A 20,659-nucleotide genomic window follows, 5' to 3' on the forward strand; every position below is an offset into this window, starting at 1 on the left:
TGTCTATAATCCTTCAAAAAGTACCTGCTGTGTCGTCAAATGGAATTTATTATCTTGTTTTATGAGCATCGATAACAATGCGATAATGCTGAATTCAATAGTCGTGTACTAATCCCGTTAGCAATAATTGTTACCGGTTTGAATATTACATCCGTAAATCCGTATGTACGATTTATTCGTTATGTCCCAAAAAAAATGCTTGAAATTCGATCTAGAAATAATGCTGCTTTGGCATTAGGAACTCCAAGGCCTCCGTGGTCCAGTGGTTGAGCGTTGTGCTCATCCAGAGGACCCGGTCCCTAGTTTGGTTAGGACATTACAGGCTGATCGTCTGATTGTCAAGGCACGTTAAGCCATTGGTCCTGGTTACTACTTACTGATGTAAGTACGTAGTTACATGAGTCATGTCAAGGGCGTATGGTGGCTCAATAATAATTTACCGGGTGAGAGCCTTCAGCGCTCCCCATTTGTCCGGCCAAGTAGTTAATGCCATCTGCGGCAAATCTACAATAAGTCACGTCAAAAAAAAAAAAAGCTCAATAATAACCCTGATACCACTTAGAAGGGCTATCTACTCTGGTGTTATAATAAAACGATCAGCGGACTGTAAAAACTGATAATTATTGGTTCTAAGAGAATAATAGAAAAAAGGGCGTTGTCAGCTTTCCGCCGAGATCGTCGCAGTGTTCTCCTAGCGGCGCGCAGACTCGTTACTGTAACCTTGTAAAGGCGCGCACGCGCGTTGCGCCTCTTATGCCGCTCATAAGTTCGGGTGGGTTTAAATGGCACAACCAATGGGGTTGGTAATCTACCTCACAACCCACACGATAGAAGAATAGGAACTTGTTGTGCCTTTTTGTTCTATTTATGTATTTCAGTATTACGTGTCAGAGCATAGAAACAAAAGAGATATGCCCTCAGCACTAGATTACCCGCAAGTCGCCTGTTAGCGGCGTGTGAAGCGGCCGCACCAGGGTATTTCTGGCTGGACCGCGACATCGATTTACATGAAACAAAAAAATAGGTATATTTGTCTGACATTCTTCCGTGTCTGTGTGATGTTTAACAGATACCCGTGGTCGTATGCCGTGATAAGACAACTTTTAGGACAGATTGGCATATGACCACGGCTTCTAAACATCACTAATCGGAAGAATTTCAGTGAAATATACCTATTTACTTGCTTTATACTTATTAGAGCCTGATTTTTCGGAGTCGGGTTTTATTTAAACTTATATTTTTATTTATATTGTTTTGGGTTCTTATTTATAACGATAACTTGCCACCGATACATGTTTTATGCGAAATTTGGAGATAAAACATGTCTCGAACAAGTCTGAACAGTCATGTTAACAATTCATTGTAATTATCGAGTAAATGCAAGGAAACCCGCAGGCAAAAGCTAGTAATAGGTACATATTTGAAATGTGTAAATTAAGTCCTTTCATTTGATACCCAATACCACAAAATTTATTAGGCCATATTGAATTTAGTGTGACGTCACTTTTTTTTTTGTTTTGGTTTTCCCCGAAGGGTAAGGCAAAAGGAACTATTATGCCCATACAGCCATGTCTGACGTATTTTTTTTCTTGATGATTAATGAAATGATGAAAGGTGATGATGATGAAACCTAAGCCCCCACCCTCGGAGTAGACTCCTACTCCGAACCCCAAACGAATTAACTCAAAAGTCCGCATAAACTTTTGAGTTATGAAGCGGCTTCCCGGCACGAAGCGAAAATAGGCACATACACTTTGTTTATTGAATACTCCAATATAATAACACTCGCGAATGTCTTCCAACTAACTTAATGCGATCATTAATCACAAAACACCACTTCGTATTAATTATTTAGATTACTCAATGAAGAAAGCAACTGTCCCGTTCCCGTTTCCCGCCGAAAAGCCGTGTGACGTCACATAGCTTATAAGCACCGACCAATCCAGACGCTTCTAGTGACACCTCACTTGTTAAATTCTGACAGGTGGTTTAGAAGTTAGGTTGGAATAGACGTGCATACACATATACATACATATGTATTATACACATAAATAGCGGTCAAACACATAACTCTCCTTTTGCTTCGCCGAAATCGGGTATCAAGAGACAATGGGCCGTGAGCCTATTAAATGATTCACATGTATTATTGATTAAAAGTGTAAAGATAAGTATCTACTTACATAATAGTATAGTTAAACTCTTGTAAATGTTTATCTACTATCTTATCGATAGCACTGTAAATAGTATGTAGTAGCTATATCTATAGTGGTGACTGGTGACGTCACATAGAGTATGCTAACTCTTGACAATAAAGAAACTTTATTTAATCCAATCTATAAATTGCTGGTATTCAATCTTTATTTCATTTTAAACTTTCGATTTTATTACTTTATTTCATTATTTCACAGGTAAGTTTTAACAATAGGTAATAGTAACTTCTTAGGTCATTGAAAACATGTAGGTACATTAATATGAATTTAGAATAAAAAATTGAATCTAAAGAAAGGAACATTCCACGCCATGCATCTATCAATGACATTATCCGTCTTGGCCATGGGCTTAGCTTCAGCGAATGTTCCAGCCATTCGAGAGTCCAATGGAATTTTCCGGTCAGATGGGAAAATGCCCGATGGTTTGTCTTTGATTCCTTGGAAGTTTGGTAGGTGTTTGGTGTGGGATGCGACTTCTGTGGACACATTGGCACCATCACATGACGATGGAACCTCTTCACGTCCGGGAGCTGCAGCTTTGATGGCAAAAAGCCTTAAAAAAGGAAGTATCTGGGTCTGGGTCAGTCCTATTTATTTGTACCTTTTGCTATAGAGACGATGGGGCCGTTTGGCCCGGAGACAAAAAGTTTCATTAAGGACCTTGCGAAGCGTCTTGTCGAGGCAACCCGAGGGCTAGCAGCTACTTTTGTCAAAGGGATGGTTTAGCTGTTCAGTCATGAGCAATATAATGTACCCACTTTAGGACTCTGTCGCACTATCATGTTTGACATTTAGTGAGACGTACAGTTCAATTTGTCAAAAAAGTTAATGTGACATGGTACCAAAGTGTATACATATTAATGCTCCTGACCGTTCAAAGGGGAAATGCTGTCAATCTTTTGGGCAGTTTGCCTCGGTGTGATGCTTTGGAGGAGTTTCTCTATTTGTAGATAACTGTATGTTGTTTTGTGTTTAATAAATAATTTATAAGGTAAGACAGGAACAAAAAAAGTCCGTTTTAAGTTAAGCAAATCTACTTGAATTGACTACGTTGTAGTGCCCCTACAAGGTTTCTGTTTATACTTACCTCTACTTTTAAGAACTCTGTAATGACACCAGGAATGCAATAAATATCTTATATAACAAAAATAACTTCAATATTTATGCGTGGAATTTACAAACGTCATCAGGGTAACAAATGCCTATTCGGTACCTAGTTACTTATTAACATAAAAATAATTTATAAAAAAAATGCTATGTAAGTATGAAAACAATTTCTTCTTATTCCTAATAAATACGCTTACACTTAATTGCTAAGACAACTGTAGTTGGAGTCTTCAATGCTAGAGCGAATAGGCATTTACTAGGTAAGCGTGATCCACCATAGACCTTTTTATTTTTTTGTTAAATTTGCCCCGAGAAGGAGCAGGCAAAGGGACATAACCATACAGCCTGGTCAGATAAAGTTGCCACCATAGACCACATAGTCACTTACCATCAGGTAAGATTGTGGTCAAACGCGAGCCTCTATTATTAAAAAAAAAAAAACTTAGAACTCAAAAATTAAGGACCTATTTATATTCAGTGTAGCTGAGTTGAACATAGGTTTTTTATTTTCTTTTGGCCTGGCTTATTGTAAGCATGAATATATAGATATAATTACGATTGACATAGGTAACAAAAAAGTATTCTCTCTCTTACTTTTCAGCTGCTTACGGTCATACTCTCTACTTGGTCTGTGGGTCATACCTAGAAAGGCGGCGCGGAGCGTAACCGTTTTCATTCTTTATTTTATGGTGTTTCATAGTACACAAACTTTACAAAAATATCCCAACGAAATATACCCAATATTAACTATGTGCATTTTTGCGTTAGGTACCTATTGTAACCTACAACTATTATAAGAAAAACACATAGAAATAATTTCTTAAAAATAAACATAAATCTTACCTCTTTACAATGTTATCCCTATAACACGTTAATTTGCACAAAGACTTATGGAAAATTAGGCGGCTGTATAAATAATTATAATTATTAATAAATATGTACTGCTTTATTTAGGATAACTTTATTTGAACTATAGATACCTAAGTATGTCTATTCTAGAAACACGATGACAAAGTACGCAGTAGATTGACATTAATTATTAATAAATAGATATAATTATTAGTTTAATTCTATGTTACTTTGTAAATACAAATCCATGATTAGGCATTCACGCTAACCCGTTATGGGATCCACGGAAAATACACATTTTAAAATACAAATAGCAGTTAGTGTTGCCAAATAATCGACTATTTACCCCTAAATAAATTAAATATCGATATGCCTATCGATATTGGAAATTCTACAATCATAGGTATCGATTATAAATCGAAATCCAATATCGATATTATCGATACTATCGATAGGCATATCGATATTTAGATTATAATAATAATAATAATATAATTTTTATTTTTCTCCAGTATTTTACAATATCGAAATTGTGGACCTCCCAGTAAGCAATTTGATATATTATGCTTGTGTTGGGAGTAAATTATTAGGGAGGAGATTATTTTGGGGCTTATAAATATTCGATTATTAACATTCAGTACAGTCGATTATCGAGCAACACTAATGACAGTAGCCTAAAACCAATATAGGCATTATACATACAAGACAAAACATGCAATAAACATAATTATTTGAAAACATTCATCATCATCATCACCAGCCCATTAACGTCCCCACTGCTGGGGCACGGGCCTTCCCTATGGATGGATAGGGAGATCGGGCCTTAAACCATCACGCGAGCCCAGTGCGGATTGATGGTTATTAACGACTACTAATGCAGCCGGGACCAACGGCTTAACGTGCCTTCCGAAGCACGGAGGAGCTCGCGATGAAAACTTTTTTTTTATTTTGTGGTCACCCATCCTATGACCGGCCTTTGCGAAAGTTGCTTAACTCCAACAATCGCAGACCGAGCGCGTTAACCGCTGCGCCACCGAGCTCCTCAAACAACAACAACAAACAAAAAAACACAAACACAAAACATTAAAAACATTGAAAACATTATTATTTATAAACATTTAACTGACTTACCTATTATACTTATATGACATGGTCATAATTATCACAGATTATGACTATAATTAATTAAAGTGACTCTGCTGTTATAATCCTATGATGAAATCAGTAAAATCTTCTTCTTCTTCTTCGATAAGAAGAGTGAAATCTTAAATGATAATAAATGTTATATAAAATTATAATAAGAATAAAGTAAGTACACCATTTACAAATACATTATAAATATCTCTTCTACGCGCTACATTATTAACGTTTAAAATAAATCGATAGTAAATTAAGGACATCAGTTATCAGGCACCTACTACGAACCAGGATGCTAGATAAATAATGGACCCAGATAAATAATTAAGCCAGGTTTCCGAGTAATACGTATGATCCAGCATTATTATCAAAGAATTCAGTTCATCTGTTAGGTCTGTAGTTAGAGTTCCAGGGTCACAAGATAATCAAAACAATTCTGTCAGGCAGTGTAATTTTAAGTACTTTTACAAACCACTAATTTACTTAAATCGCCTGGTATTCCCTAGTAAAAAGTGATAAAGACTCCGAGAATAAGTATAAAGATTCCTACAGATGATTTTGATGTAGAATTACAAAGATCTCCAACACAGAGACGGCAGCTTCGCAAATCACCTGTGAAGTTTCCACCCATTGCGGCGGCGTCTCGACATGTTGTCTCTAAATCTTCCGAGACATATGCGCAGCCACGCACAAAAATAATTTCACCATGTTCTGAAAACGGAATAAAATGATTAGTTTGCTAAGGCTATCAGTTGGCAGGACAACATGGGAATGCATTTCAATTATGCGAATTTCTAAAATCAACATCAGCACTGTCCTTTCTAACTGGATTAATTTTACGCTTAAGCTTTAAGCAAATAATTCAGGACCGCGATACCGACCGAGCCGGCGTGGTCGACGTTTTTTCTCTTTCAGCGATTATCGCAATCGGCCCAGTAGAGTCGATTGAACCTTTTAAATAATCCTTTCAGATAATGCCTGAGCCGAAGTTCGCACCCAACTGGGCGGCACCCTCAGGCCTTTGTCTGAAATTTTGTACCGGAGGATTTTGTATAGGAGCCTTCAACGTTCCCCATATTTTTTTTTTTTTTTTTTTTTTGTAACGAAGGGGAAATCCTCATGGATACCTCGCCACCCGGGGGAGCGACGAGGTTATGTCGGACTCTTACCGACTAAAACCCCTCCGATGGCCCTCTGCTGCGCATGTCGGGAAGCTCCGGGATCTCTAACGAACGCACCGGTGCTTCCCTCGCGCCTGCTATAAAAAGCGCGTCCCGGGGTAGGTCCCCACCCCTACGCCATCCCAGTTTTACGGCAATGCGAGGCCATGTCACATTGCCGTCCCTCCCGGAGACCGCATGAAGAGCGGCTCGGGCCCCCGCCCCTACCACTCACGGTCTCCAGTGTCCCCTTTCAGTCGCCTTTTACGACAGGCAGGGGGTACCGTAGCCCTATTCTTGCGCCCGGAACTACAGGGCGGTCCCCATATGCCTGGCCAAGTAGTTAATGCTATCTAAGGCAAAAGTACAATAAGTCATGTCAAAAAAAACTAACTTGGCTGTGTGTGTATCACTTCCGTAAAGGACCTATGCATAGCCATAGTTTGGACCAAATAGGCCGAATTAAAGTCCAATAGGAAATTTCCGCAAAACTTTTGTTTTGTGTTCCATTCGAGTACAGTTTATGATGCCCTTTCTTTGTGAGTTTCCCTTAGGACATGTTAGTGCTATAAAAAGCATTTAAAACTTACCTTGATATGTGGTCACCATACACCGAGCATCGGATTCCTCATCATCTTCTCCGTCTTCATCGTTATAATCATTACCATCATCATCATAATCGCCATCATCGTCAGTTCTTCTCATTTGCTTAAGGGTCCTCAAGAAGACTCTTTGAGGTGGATTCATTCCTTTAAAGTAGACTTCGTCCACCTAAAATACGAAGACCAAGGATAGATTTTATTTAATGTTTTAAAAAATACACACACAAACTACACGTGCATAGATGCAGTTACTGTAACTACTATTCAGAGGCGTTGGACATTAGTCCTAGTACGGCTTTGAAATAGACTACTCTGACAGAATGTTGCAAGGCGGAAGGCAAGAGGGAAGCCAATGCCCTATTTTTCCTTAAAAAAGTAGTATGGACACCGACAAAAAAGTGGCTCTTAAATTAGTAATAATAAAAAAATAGACACTGCTTTAAGTGTTTTTTTATAATATTATAAGTAACAGTGATAAAATATAATGGGATTGATATGTAACCTTATGTCAATCTCATACTTTTTTGTCACTGTAATTGTCGCCTTTGAAATCATAATGCACCTTTGCTAATTCCCAGATAAGAAGTAATATAGGCAAGTATACATTCTACTTCAGGGAAACTTAAACATCGTATTGAGAATTTCATAATTGATATTTCTTCAAAAATGGTTCTGATTCCTGCAGAAATAAGCTTCATAAAAGTAGATGGTTCAAATTATAAAAAGTCATAAGATGGATAAATTGGATCGTCGTGAACAAATCATTTCTTTACTTACAATTTTCATCTTTTGATACAGTGTATCCACGACGACCTTATCTGATGCATTTTGGACAATTTCCATTGCGTTAGCGGCTTTTACGATTGTTGTATCTTCAGTCGTGATGGTTGTATCCTCAGTTGTGATGGTTGTATCCTCAGTTGTGATGGTTGTGTCTTCAGTTGTAAGAGTTGTGTCCTCAGTCGTGATGGTTGTATCATCAGATGTTATAATTGTGTCCTCAGTCGTGATGGTTGACTCTTCAGTTGTGATAGTTGTGTCCTCAGTCGTGATGGTTGACTCTACAGTTGTTATGGTTGTATCTTCAGTTGTGATAGTTGTGTCCTCAGTCGTGATGGTTGACTCTTCAGTTGTTATGGTTGTATCTTTAGTTGTGACAGTTGTATCCTCAGTCGTGATGGTTGACTCTTCAGTTCTTATGGTTGTGTCTTCTTTTGTTATAATTATGTCTTCAGTTGTGATGGTTGTATCCTCAGTTGTGATAGTTATCTCTTGGGTTGTGATAGTTGTCTCTTCCGTTGTTAAAGTTGTTTCCTCGGTTGTGATAGTAGTGTCCTCAGTCGTGATGGTTGACTCTTCAGTTGTGATAGTAGTGTCCTCAGTTGTGATAGTCGTGTCTTCAGTTGTGGGAGTTGTATCCTCAGTCGTGATGTTTGACTCTTCAGTTGTGATAGTAGTGTCCTCAGTTGTGATAGTTGTGTCTTCAGTTGTGGGAGTTATATCCACAGTCGTCATGGTTGTGTCCTCTGTTGTGATAGTTGTATCTTCAGTTGTGATAGTTGTATCTTCAGTTGTGATGGTTGTCTCTTCGGTTGTGATAGTTGTGTCTTCAGTTGTGGGAGTTGTATCCTCAGTCGTGATGGTTGACTCTTCAGTTGTGATAGTAATGTCCTCAGTCGTGATGGTTGATTCTTCAGTTGTGATGGCTGTGTCTTCAGTTCTAATAGTTGTGTCTTTAGTTGTGATGGTTGTGTCTTCAGTCGTGGGCGTTGTATCTTCAGTTGTGATAGTAGTGTCCTCAGTTGTGATAGTTGTGTCTTCAGTTGTGGGAAATGTATCCTCAGTCGTGATGGTTGACTCTTCAGTTGTGGGAGTTGTATCCTCAGTCGTGATGGTTGACTCTTCAGTTGTGATAGTATTGTCCTCGGTTGTGATGGTTGTGTCTTCAGTCGTGGGCGTTGTATCCTCAGTCGTGATGGTTGTGTCTTCAGTTGTGGTAGAAGTGTCCTCAGTTGTGATAGTTGTATCTTCAGTTGTGATAGTTGTGTTCTCAGTCGTGATGGTTGTCTCTTCAGTTGTGATAGTTGTGTCTTCAGTTGTGGGAGTTGTATTCTCAGTCGTGATGGTTGTGTCTTCAGTTGTGATAGTAGTGTCCTCAGTTGTGATGGTTGACTCTTCAGTAGTGATAGTAGTGTCCTCAGTTGTGATAGTTGTGTCTTCAGTTGTGGGAGTTGTATCCTCAGTCGTGATGGTTGTGTCTTCAGTTGTGATGGTTGACTCTTCAGTTGTGATGGTTGTATCCTCTGTTGTGATGGTTGTCTCTTCGGTTGTGATAGTTGTATCTTCAGTTGTGATAGTTGTGTCCTCAGTCGTGATGGTTGTCTCTTCGGTTGTGATAGTTGTGTCCTCAGTTGTGATAGTTGTATCTTCAGTTGTGATTGTTGTTTTCTCAGTTGTGATAGTAGTGTCCTCAATTGTGATAGTTGTGTCTTCAATTGTGATAGTAGTGTCCTCAGTTGTGATAGTTGTATCTTCAGTTGGGATAGTTGTGTCCTCAGTCGTGATGGTTGTCTCATCGATTGTGATAGTTGTCTCTTCAGTTGTTAAAGTTGTATCCTCAGTCGTGATGGTTGACTCTTCAGTTGTGACAGTAGTGTCCTCAGTTGTGATAGTTGTGTCTTCAGTTGAAGGAGTTGTATTCTCAGTCGTGATGGTTGACTCTTCAGTTGTAACAGTAGTGTCCTCAGTTGTGATAGTTGTGTCTTCAGTTGAGGGAGTTGTATTCTCAGTCGTGATGGTTGTGTCTTCAGTTGTGATAGTAGTGTCCTCCGTTGTGATAGTTGTGTCGTTAGTTGTGATAGTTGTGTCCTCAGTTGTGATGGTTGTGTTTTCAGACGTGGGCGTTGTATCTTCAGTTGTGATATTAGTGTCCTCAGTTGTGATGGTTGTGTCTTCAGTTGTGATAGTAGTGTCCTCCGTTGTGATAATTGTGTCGTTAGTTGTGATGGTTGTGTCCTCAGTTGTGATGGTTGACTCATCAGTTGTGATGGTTGTATCCTCAGTTGTGATGGTTGTCTCTTCGGTTGTGATAGTTGTCTCTTCAGTTGTTAAAGTTGTATCCTCGGTTGTAATGGTTGTGTCTTCAGTTGTGATAGTAGTGTCCTCAGTTGTGGGAGATGTATCCTCAGTCGTGCTGGTTGACTCTTCAGTTGTGATAGTATTGTCCTCAGTTGTGATGGTTGTGTCTTCAGTCGTGGGCGTTGTATCTTCAGTTGTGATAGTAGAGTCCTCAGTTGTGATAGTTGTGTCTTCAGTTGTGGGAGTTGTATCCTCAGTCGTGATGGTTGACTCTTCAGTTGTGATAGTAGTGTCCTCAGTTGTGATGGTTGTGTCTTCAGTCGTGGGCGTTGTATCTTCAGTTGTGATAGTACAGTCCTCAGTTGTGATAGTTGTGTCTTCAATTGTGGGAGTTGTATCCTCAGTCGTGATGGTTGACTCTTCAGTTGTGATAGTAGTGTCCTCAGTTGTGATGGTTGTGTCTTCAGTTGTGATAGTAGTGTCCTCAGTTGTGATAGTTGTATCTTCAGTTGTGATACTTGTATCCTCAGTCGTGATGGTTGACTTTTCAGTTGTGATAGTAATGTCATCAGTCGTGATGGTTGACTCTTCAGTTGTGATAGTAGTGTCCTCAGTTGTGATAGTTGTGTCGTCAGTTGTGATGGTAGTGTCCTCAGTTGTGATGATTGACTCTTCAGTTGTGATGGTTGTATCCTCAGTTGTGATGGTTGTGTCTTCAGTTGTAATAGTTGTGTCTTCAGTTGTGATGGTTGTGTCTTCAGTCGTGGGCGTTGTATCTTCAGTTGTGAAAGTAGTGTCCTCAGTTGTGATAGTTGTGTCTTCAGTTAAGGGGGTAGTGTCCTCAGTCGTGATGGTTGATTCTTCAGTTGTGATGGTTGTGTCTTCAGTTGAAATAGTTGTGTCTTCAGTTGTGATGGTTGTGTCTTCAGTCGTGGACGTTATATCTTCAGTTGTGAAAGTAGTGTCCTCAGTTGTGATAGTTGTGTCTTCAGTTAAGGGAGTTGTATCCTCAGTCGTGATGGTTGACTCTTCAGTTGTGATAGTAGTGTCCTCAGTTGTGATAGTTGTGTCTTCAGTTGTGGGAGTTGTATCCTCAGTCGTGATGGTTGTGTCTTCAGTTGTGATAGTAGTGTCCTCAGTTGTGATAGTTGTGTCGTCAGTTGTAATGGTTGTGTCCTCAGTTGTGATGATTGACTCTTCAGTTGTGATGGTTGTATCCTCAGTTGTGATGGTTGTCTCATCGGTTTTGATAGTAGTATCCTCAGTTGTGATAGTTGTGTCTTCAGTTGTGGGAATTGTATCCTCAGTCGTGATGGTTGACTCTTCAGTTGTCATAGTAGTGTCCTCAGTTGTGATAGTTGTGTCTTCAGTTGTGGGAGTTGTATCCTCAGCCGTGATGGTTGTGTCTTCAGTTGTGATAGTAGTGTCCTCAGTTGTGATAGTTGTGTCGTCAGTTGTGATGGTTGTGTCCTCAGATGTGATGATTGACTCTTCAGTTGTGATGGTTGTATCCTCAGTTGTGATAGTTGTCTCTTCGGTTGTGATAGTAGTGTCCTCAGTTGTGATAGTTGTGTCTTCAGTTGTGGGAGTTGTATCCTCAGTCGTGATGGTTGTGTCTTCAGTTGTGATAGTAGTGTCCTCAGTTGTGATAGTTGTGTCTTCAGTTGTGGGAGTTGTATCCTCAGTCGTGATGGTTGTGTCTTCAGTTGTGATAGTAGTGTCCTCAGTTGTGATAGTTGTGTCGTCAGTTGTGATGGTTGTGTCCTCAGATGTGATGATTGACTCTTCAGTTGTGATGGTTGTATCCTCAGTTGTGATAGTTGTCTCTTCGGTTGTGATAGTAGTGTCCTCAGTTGTGATAGTTGTGTCTTCAGTTGTGGGAGTTGTGTCCTCAGTTGTGATGGTTGTCTCATCGGTTTTGATAGTAGTATCCTCAGTTGTGATAGTTGTGTCTTCAGTTGTGGGAATTGTATCCTCAGTCGTGATGGTTGACTCTTCAGTTGTCATAGTAGTGTCCTCAGTTGTGATAGTTGTGTCTTCAGTTGTGGGCGTTGTATCTTCAGTTGTGATAGTAGAGTCCTCAGTTGTGATAGTTGTGTCTTCAATTGTGGGAGTTGTATCCTCAGTCGTGATGGTTGACTCTTCAGTTGTGATAGTAGTGTCCTCAGTTGTGATGGTTGTGTCTTCAGTTGTGATAGTAGTGTCCTCAGTTGTGATAGTTTTATCTTCAGTTGTGATAGTTGTATCCTCAGTCGTGATGGTTGACTTTTCAGTTGTGATAGTAATGTCATCAGTCGTGATGGTTGACTCTTCAGTTGTGATAGTAGTGTCCTCAGTTGTGATAGTTGTGTCTTCAGTTGTGGGAGTTGTATCCTCAGTCGTGATCGTTAAGTCGACAGTTGTGATAGTAGTGTCCTCAGTTGTGATAGTTGTGTCGTCAGTTGTGATGGTTGTGTCCTCAGTTGTGATGATTGACTCTTCAGTTGTGATGGTTGTATCCTCAGTTGTGATGGTTGTGTCTTCAGTTGTAATAGTTGTGTCTTCAGTTGTGATGGTTGTGTCTTCAGTCGTGGGCGTTGTATCTTCAGTTGTGAAAGTAGTGTCCTCAGTTGTGATAGTTGTGTCTTCAGTTGAGGGAGTAGTGTCCTCAGTCGTGATGGTTGATTCTTCAGTTGTGATGGTTGTGTCTTCAGTTGAAATAGTTGTGTCTTCAGTTGTGATGGTTGTGTCTTCAATCGTGGACGTTATATCTTCAGTTGTGAAAGTAGTGTCCTCAGTTGTGATAGTTGTGTCTTCAGTTGAGGGAGTTGTATCCTCAGTCGTGATGGTTGACTCTTCAGTTGTGATAGTAGTGTCCTCAGTTGTGATAGTTGTGTTTTCAGTTGTGGGAGTTGTATCCTCAGTCGTGATGGTTGTGTCTTCAGTTGTGATAGTAGTGTCCTCAGTTGTGATAGTTGTGTCGTCAGTTGTGATGGTTGTGTCCTCAGTTGTGATGATTGACTCTTCAGTTGTGATGGTTGTATCCTCAGTTGTGATGGTTGTATCCTCAGTTGTGATGGTTGTCTCATCGGTTTTGATAGTAGTATCCTCAGTTGTGATAGTTGTGTCTTCAGTTGTGGGAATTGTATCCTCAGTCGTGATGGTTGACTCTTCAGTTGTCATAGTAGTGTCCTCAGTTGTGATAGTTGTGTCTTCAGTTGTGGGAGTTGTATCCTCAGTCGTGATGGTTGTGTCTTCAGTTGTGATAGTAGTGTCCTCAGTTGTGATAGTTGTGTCGTCAGTTGTGATGGTTGTGTCCTCAGATGTGATGATTGACTCTTCAGTTGTGATGGTTGTATCCTCAGTTGTGATAGTTGTCTCTTCGGTTGTGATAGTAGTGTCCTCAGTTGTGATAGTTGTGTCTTCAGTTGTGGGAGTTGTATCCTCAGTCGTGATGGTTGTGTCTTCAGTTGTGATAGTAGTGTCCTCAGTTGTGATAGTTGTGTCTTCAGTTGTGGGAGTTGTATCCTCAGTCGTGATGGTTGACTCTTCAGTTGTGATAGTAGTGTCCTCAATTGTGATAGTTGTATCTTCAGTTGTGATAGTTGTGTCCTCAGTTGTGATGGTTGTCTCATCGGTTTTGATAGTAGTATCCTCAGTTGTGATAGTTGTGTCTTCAGTTGTGGGAATTGTATCCTCAGTCGTGATGGTTGACTCTTCAGTTGTCATAGTAGTGTCCTCAGTTGTGATAGTTGTGTCTTCAGTTGTGGGAGTTGTATCCTCAGTCGTGATGGTTGTGTCTTCAGTTGTGATAGTAGTGTCCTCAGTTGTGATAGTTGTGTCGTCAGTTTTGATGGTTGTGTCCTCAGTTATGATGATTGACTCTTCAGTTGTGATAGTTGTGTCCTCAGTTGTGATGGTTGTCTCTTCGGTTGTGATAGTTATCTCTTCAGTTGTTAAAGTTGTTTCCTCAGTCGTGATAGTTGTGTCTTCAGTTGAGGGAGTTGTATCCTCAGTCGTGATGGTTGACTCTTCAGTTGTGATAGTAGTGTCCTCAGTCGTAATGGTTGATTCTTCAGTTGTGATGGTTGTGTCTTCAGTTGTGATGGTTGTGTCTTCAGTCGTGGGCGTTGTATCTTCAGTTGTGAAAGTAGTGTCCTCAGTTGTGATAGTTGTGTCTTCAGTTGAGGGAGTTGTATCCTCAGTCGTGATGGTTGACTCTTCAGTTGTGATAGTAGTGTCCTCAGTTGTGATAGTTGTGTCTTCAGTTGTGGGAGTTGTATCCTCAGTCGTGATGGTTGTGTCTTCAGTTGTGATAGTAGTGTCCTCAGTTGTGATAGTTGTGTCGTCAGTTGTGAAAGTAGTGTCCTCAATTGTGATAGTTGTGTCTTCAGTTGAGGGAGTTGTATCCTCAGTCGTGATGGTTGACTCTTCAGTTGTGATAGTAGTATCTTCAGTTGTGATAGTTGTGTCTTCAGTTGTGGGAATTGTATCCTCAGTCGTGATGGTTGTATCCTCAGTTGTGATGGTTGTCTCTTCGGTTGTCATAGTAGTGTCCTCAGTTGTGATAGTTGTGTCTTCAGTTGTGGGAGTTGTATCCTCAGTCGTGATGGTTGTGTCTTCAGTTGTGATAGTACTGTCCTCAGTTGTGATAGTTGTGTCGTCAGTTGTGATGGTTGTGTCCTCAGTTGTGATGATTGACTCTTCAGTTGTGATGGTTGTATCCTCAGTTGTGATGGTTGTCTCATCGGTTGTGATAGTAGTGTCCTCAGTTGTGATAGTTGTGTCTTCAGTTGTGGGAATTGTATCCTCAGTCGTGATGGTTGACTCTTCAGTTGTCATAGTAGTGTCCTCAGTTGTGATAGTTGTGTCTTCAGTTGTGGGAGTTGTATCCTCAGTCGTGATGGTTGCGTCTTCAGTTGTTATAGTAGTGTCCTCAGTTGTGATAGTTGTGTCGTCAGTTGTGATGGTTGTGTCCTCAGTTGTGATGATTGACTCTTCAGTTGTGATGGTTGTATCCTCAGTTGTGATGGTTGTCTCTTCGGTTGTGATAGTAGTGTCCTCAGTCGTGATGGTTGTGTCTTCAGTTGTGATAGTAGTGTCCTCAGTTGTGATAGTTGTGTCATCAGTTGTGATGGTTGTGTCCTCAGTTGTGATGATTGACTCTTCAGTTGTGATGGTTGTATCCTCAGTTGTGATGGTTGTCTCTTCGGTTGTCATAGTAGTGTCCTCAGTTGTGATAGTTGTGTCTTCAGTTGTGGAAGTTGTATCCTCAGTCGTGATGGTTGTGTCTTCAGTTGTGATAGTAGTGTCCTCAGTTGTGATAGTTGTGTCTTCAGTTGTGGGAGTTGTATCCTCAGTCGTGATGGTTGTGTCTTCAGTTGTGATAGTACTGTCCTCAGTTGTGATAGTTGTGTCGTCAGTTGTGATGGTTGTGTCCTCAGTTGTGATGATTGACTCTTCGGTTGTGATAGTAGTGTCCTCAGTTGTGATGGTTGTATCCTCATTTGTGATGGTTGTCCCTTCGGTTGTGATAGTAGTGTCCTCAGTTGTGATAGTTGTGTCTTCAGTTGTGATAGTTGTGTCTTCAGTTGTGATAGTTGTGTCGTCAGTTGTGATGGTTGTGTCCTCAGTTGTGATGGTTGACTCTTCAGTTGTGATGATTGACTCTTCAGTTGTGATGGTTGTATCCTCAGTTGTGATGGTTGTCTCTTCGGTTGTGATAGTAGTGTCCTCAGTTGTGATGGTTGTATCATCATTTGTGATGGTTGTCCCTTCGGTTGTGATAGTAGTGTCCTCAGTTGTGATAGTTGTGTCTTCAGTTGTGATAGTTGTGTCGTCAGTTGTGATGGTTGTGTCCTCAGTTGTGATGGTTGACTCTTCAGTTGTGATGGTTGTATCTTCAATTGTGATGGTTGTCTCTTCGGTTGTGATAGTTGTCTCTTCAGTCGTGGGCGTTGTATCTTCAGTTGTGATGGTTGTATCCTCAGTTGTGATAGTTATCTCTTGGGTTGTGATAGTTGTCTCTTCCGTTGTTAAAGTTGTTTCCTCGGTTGTGATAGTAGTGTCCTCAGTCGTGATGGTTGACTCTTCAGTTGTGATAGTAGTGTCCTCAGTTGTGATAGTTGTGTCCTCAGTTGTGATAGTTGTGTCGTCAGTTGTGATGGTTGTGTCCTCAGTTGTGATGATTGACTCTTCAGTTGTGATGGTTGTATCCTCAGTTGTGATGGTTGTCTCTTCGGTTGTGATAGTAGTGTCCTCAGTTGTGATGGTTGTATCCTCATTTGTGATGGTTGTCCCTTCGGTTGTGATAGTAGTGTCCTCAGTTGTGATAGTTGTGTCTTCAGTTGTGATAGTTGTGTCGTCAGTTGTGATGGTTGTGTCCTCAGTTGTGATGGTTGACTCTTCAGTTGTGATGGTTGTATCTTCAATTGTGATGGTTGTCTCTTCGGTTGTGATAGTTGTCTCTTCAGTCGTGGGCGTTGTATCTTCAGTTGTGATAGTTGTATCCTCATTTGTGATGGTTGTCCCTTCGGTTGTGATAGTAGTGTCCTCAGTTGTGATAGTTGTGTCTTCAGTTGTGATAGTTGTGTCGTCAGTTGTGATGGTTGTGTCCTCAGTTGTGATGGTTGACTCTTCAGTTGTGATGGTTGTATCTTCAATTGTGATGGTTGTCTCTTCGGTTGTGATAGTTGTCTCTTCAGTCGTGGGCGTTGTATCTTCAGTTGTGATAGTTGTGTCTTCAGTTGTGGGAGTTGTATTCTCAGTCGTGATGGTTGTGTCTTCAGTTGTGATAGTAGTGTCCTCAGTTGTGATAGTTGTGTCCTCAGTTGTGATAGTTGTGTCGTCAGTTGTGATGGTTGTGTCCTCAGTTGTGATGATTGACTCTTCAGTTGTGATGGCTGTATCCTCAGTTGTGATGGTTGTCTCTTCGGTTGTGATAGTAGTGTCCTCAGTTGTGATGGTTGTATCCTCATTTGTGATGGTTGTCCCTTCGGTTGTGATAGTAGTGTCCTCAGTTGTGATAGTTGTGTCTTCAGTTGTGATAGTTGTGTCGTCAGTTGTGATGGTTGTGTCCTCAGTTGTGATGGTTGACTCTTCAGTTGTGATGATTGACTCTTCAGTTGTGATGGTTGTATCCTCAGTTGTGATGGTTGTCTCTTCGGTTGTGATAGTAGTGTCCTCAGTTGTGATGGTTGTATCATCATTTGTGATGGTTGTCCCTTCGGTTGTGATAGTAGTGTCCTCAGTTGTGATAGTTGTGTCTTCAGTTGTGATAGTTGTGTCGTCAGTTGTGATGGTTGTGTCCTCAGTTGTGATGGTTGACTCTTCAGTTGTGATGGTTGTATCTTCAATTGTGATGGTTGTCTCTTCGGTTGTGATAGTTGTCTCTTCAGTCATGGGCGTTGTATCTTCAGTTGTGATAGTTGTGTCTTCAGTTGTGGGAGTTGTATTCTCAGTCGTGATGGTTGTGTCTTCAGTTGTGATAGTAGTGTCCTCAGTTGTGATAGTTGTGTCGTCAGTTGTGATGGTTGTCTCTTCAGTCGTGGGCGTTGTATGTTCAGTTGTAATAGTTGTGTCTTCAGTTGTGATGGTTGTTTCTTTAGTCGTGGGCGTTGTATCTTCAGTTGTGATAATTGTGGCCTCAGTTGTGATAGTTGTGTCTTCAGTTGTGGGAGTTGTATACTCAGTCGTGATGGTTGTGTCTTCAGTTGTTATAGCAGTGTCCTCAGTTGTGATAGTTGTATCTTCAGTTGTGGGAGTTGTATCCTGGGTTGACTCTTCAGTTGTGATAGTAGTGTCCTCAGTAGTGATATTTGTATCTTCAGTTGTGATAGTTGTGTCCTCAGTTGTGATGGTTGTCTCTTTGGTTGTGATAGTTATCTCTTCAGTTGTTAAAGTTGTTTCCTCAGTCGTGATTGTTGTGTCTTCAGTTATGGGAGTTGTATCCTCAGTCGTGATGGTTGTGTCTCCAGTTGTGATATTAGTGTCCTCAGTTGTGATAGTTGTGTCTTCAGTCGTGGGCGTTGCGTCTTCAGTTGTGATAGTTGTGTCTTCAGTTGTGGGAGTTGTATCCTCAGTCGTGATGGTTGTGTCTTCAGTTGTGATAGTAGTGTCCTCAGTCGTGATAGTTGTGTCTTCAGTTGTGGGAGTTGTATCCTCAGTCGTGATGGTTGACTCTTCAGTTTTAATAGTTGTGACTTTAGTTGCGATGGTTGTATCCTCAGTCGTAATGGTTGCATCGTTAGTTGTGATAGTCGTGTCCTCAGTTGTGATAGTTGTATCTCCATTTGTGGTCTTAGAAGTTTCATCTGTGGGTCCTGCATCTGTTTGAGTAGGCTGTATTGTTGTTTCTGTTGCGGGCTCTGTACTTGGATCTGCTGTGGGGCGTGGAGTTGGTGGCCTAACTGGGCATTTTTGAACTTGTGCTTGCGTAGGCTCCTTACAGTTATGACACACGTAGCATCTTAATGCGTCCGCTGTGAAAAGGAATGTTTCTTATTTTAAGATTTCACTTTTTTAAAATTTCGTGTTTATAATGGCCTCGATTCCTGCACACACCAAAATCATTTTAAGTCTATTTATTGGTCTACCTTTGAAGAAGGGACACAATTCTTCAGTCTGATTTCACTACATATACGGAGAGTGTGCCCGCGATCTTTACGAGCTCATTCCACCATCCCCCTTTTATCTTCGGACTTCCAGATGTACGTCCGGGTTCCATCCCTATTTGGTGGATATCCCAACTATTCGCACAAAGCGCTTCACATCGTCCTTCATCATGCGCACTGCTAAGGTTTGGAATTCTCTGTCGTCTTTTGTATTTCCGAATGCATACAACCCGGGTGCTTTCAAGGCCAGAGTGAACAGGCACCATTTGGGCGAGTTCAGTCCATCTTAAGCCTCGTCTATGCCTTCCGGCAAGTCCAGACTTGCCCAAGGCGAGACTAAGACTTGCAAGGCTAAGAGCAAACCCATCAAAGGTTAAAAAAAAGTTCAACATTGGACAAAAAATTCGTTTGGTTAATATCATACGTTGCCTTTGCCAGTCAATAATCTGGAAGATTCATTGATTGAGTTGTGTTAATTTTATATTTTTGTAGATACTGCTGATCTGGTTGATGTTATGGCTTGTTGACGACAAATGAAATACTCGTTTTTATTTTATTTTTTGTATATTTAGTATCACTAAGGGTATAGTAGTATAAACTTATTATTAGGGCGATCTTTTATCGTTTGGTGTCGTTATTACAATAATTGGTATATAAAAAAATACACATTAGGTACTTACATTTTCCATTAAAAAAGACTATAAGAACAAACACATATAAACTCCTAAAATGATTAAAAAATATCATAATTAACTTTTTTTGGTGATTTTGTTATTATTTATATTAAGTATCATTTTCCACAACACAGTAGTTGCAATCACCAGTACACGTCAATCGTCAGTCGTTGTCAATAAATAGATTTCGATTATTATTTAACGCGACTACTATCTGATATTGATGATAATACTCAATTACTAACACACATTTTTCTTTATCGTATTTATCGATTAGCATAATATATCTTAAGAGCTGGCAATATTCCTTGTTATGTTATGTTATGTTAGTGGGCTCTGTTTTCCGCATTTAGACTCTAAGATGGCCCATTATGCGTGTGATTGTTGACTACGTAAGCCAACCTATCTCCTTCCAGAAGCTCAGAAGCCTCCTGGGGTTTTCACAGGCTTCGCGGAGCGACCCCATTTCTTTGAGGATTTTTACCCGTTGTGCTGACACTCCCGTGCATTCCAGGATTACATGGGGGGCAGTTTCTTCTGCGTCTAGACAGCCTCTGCAAAGTGGGCTGTCCGTTATCCCTAAGTTAAATAGGTGCTTGTTGAGTGGGCAGTGACCCGTAATACTGCCCACTACTATTCGAAGGTCATTGCGGTTTAAGCGAAGCAGTCGACGAGTGAAGCTCTTGGATATCATAGGCATGATATCCTTCGACTGTCTGCATGTGGGCAGCTGTGCCCATCTGTAGTTGTGTAGTTGCAGGGTATGGTCCCGTACCCACGAGCGTAACTGACTGAAAGGTATCGGTAGGATTGGTTCGGGTCCATGTATCCTTGTGTCTGATCCTCTCCTTGCCAGTTCGTCGGCGGCATCATTACCCAGCGATCCACTGTGCCCTTTAATCCACTGCAGGGTAACCTTGTTAGTTAAGGCCATCTTCTGCAGTTCTCTGTGGCACTCGTATATTAGCCCCGAGGTTATGTTGTCACTATTTAGGGCTTGTAAGACAGCTGCGCTGTCTGAGAGGATTCTGATGTCATAACCCTTGACATTTCTCTTCCTAACTGTGCTGGCGGCCTGAATTATGGCTACACATTCGCATTGAAAAATGGAGCTGTATTTTCCTAAAGCCACTGATTTTTGAATGTTTAAGTCAAGAGAGAAGACTCCGGCACCCGTCCCTGAGGACATTTTGGAACCATCTGTGTAGATGCGGAGTTCCCTGATGCCGGATTGATCTCGCTCTGTTTCCT

At 40.8% G+C, this 20,659-nt stretch overlaps 1 protein-coding gene across 1 annotated transcript; it reads right to left on the reverse strand.

The window, feature by feature from the left end:
- Positions 1 to 4,667: 4,667 nt before the first annotated feature.
- On the reverse strand, positions 4,668 to 19,627 carry LOC126374062 (mucin-17-like). Its single transcript, XM_050020505.1, has 4 exons — positions 19,415 to 19,627; positions 7,843 to 18,602; positions 7,054 to 7,234; positions 4,668 to 6,014 (listed from the first exon to the last, which is right to left on the reverse strand). Exons 1-4 carry the CDS (start codon positions 19,479 to 19,481, stop codon positions 5,806 to 5,808), a joined length of 11,217 nt encoding a protein of 3,738 aa, XP_049876462.1. The 5' UTR covers positions 19,482 to 19,627; the 3' UTR covers positions 4,668 to 5,805.
- Positions 19,628 to 20,659: the final 1,032 nt, after the last annotated feature.

Source organism: Pectinophora gossypiella, chromosome 16, assembly GCF_024362695.1.
Source record: "Pectinophora gossypiella chromosome 16, ilPecGoss1.1, whole genome shotgun sequence".
In the NCBI taxonomy this organism is placed as follows: Eukaryota; Metazoa; Arthropoda; class Insecta; order Lepidoptera; family Gelechiidae; genus Pectinophora; species Pectinophora gossypiella.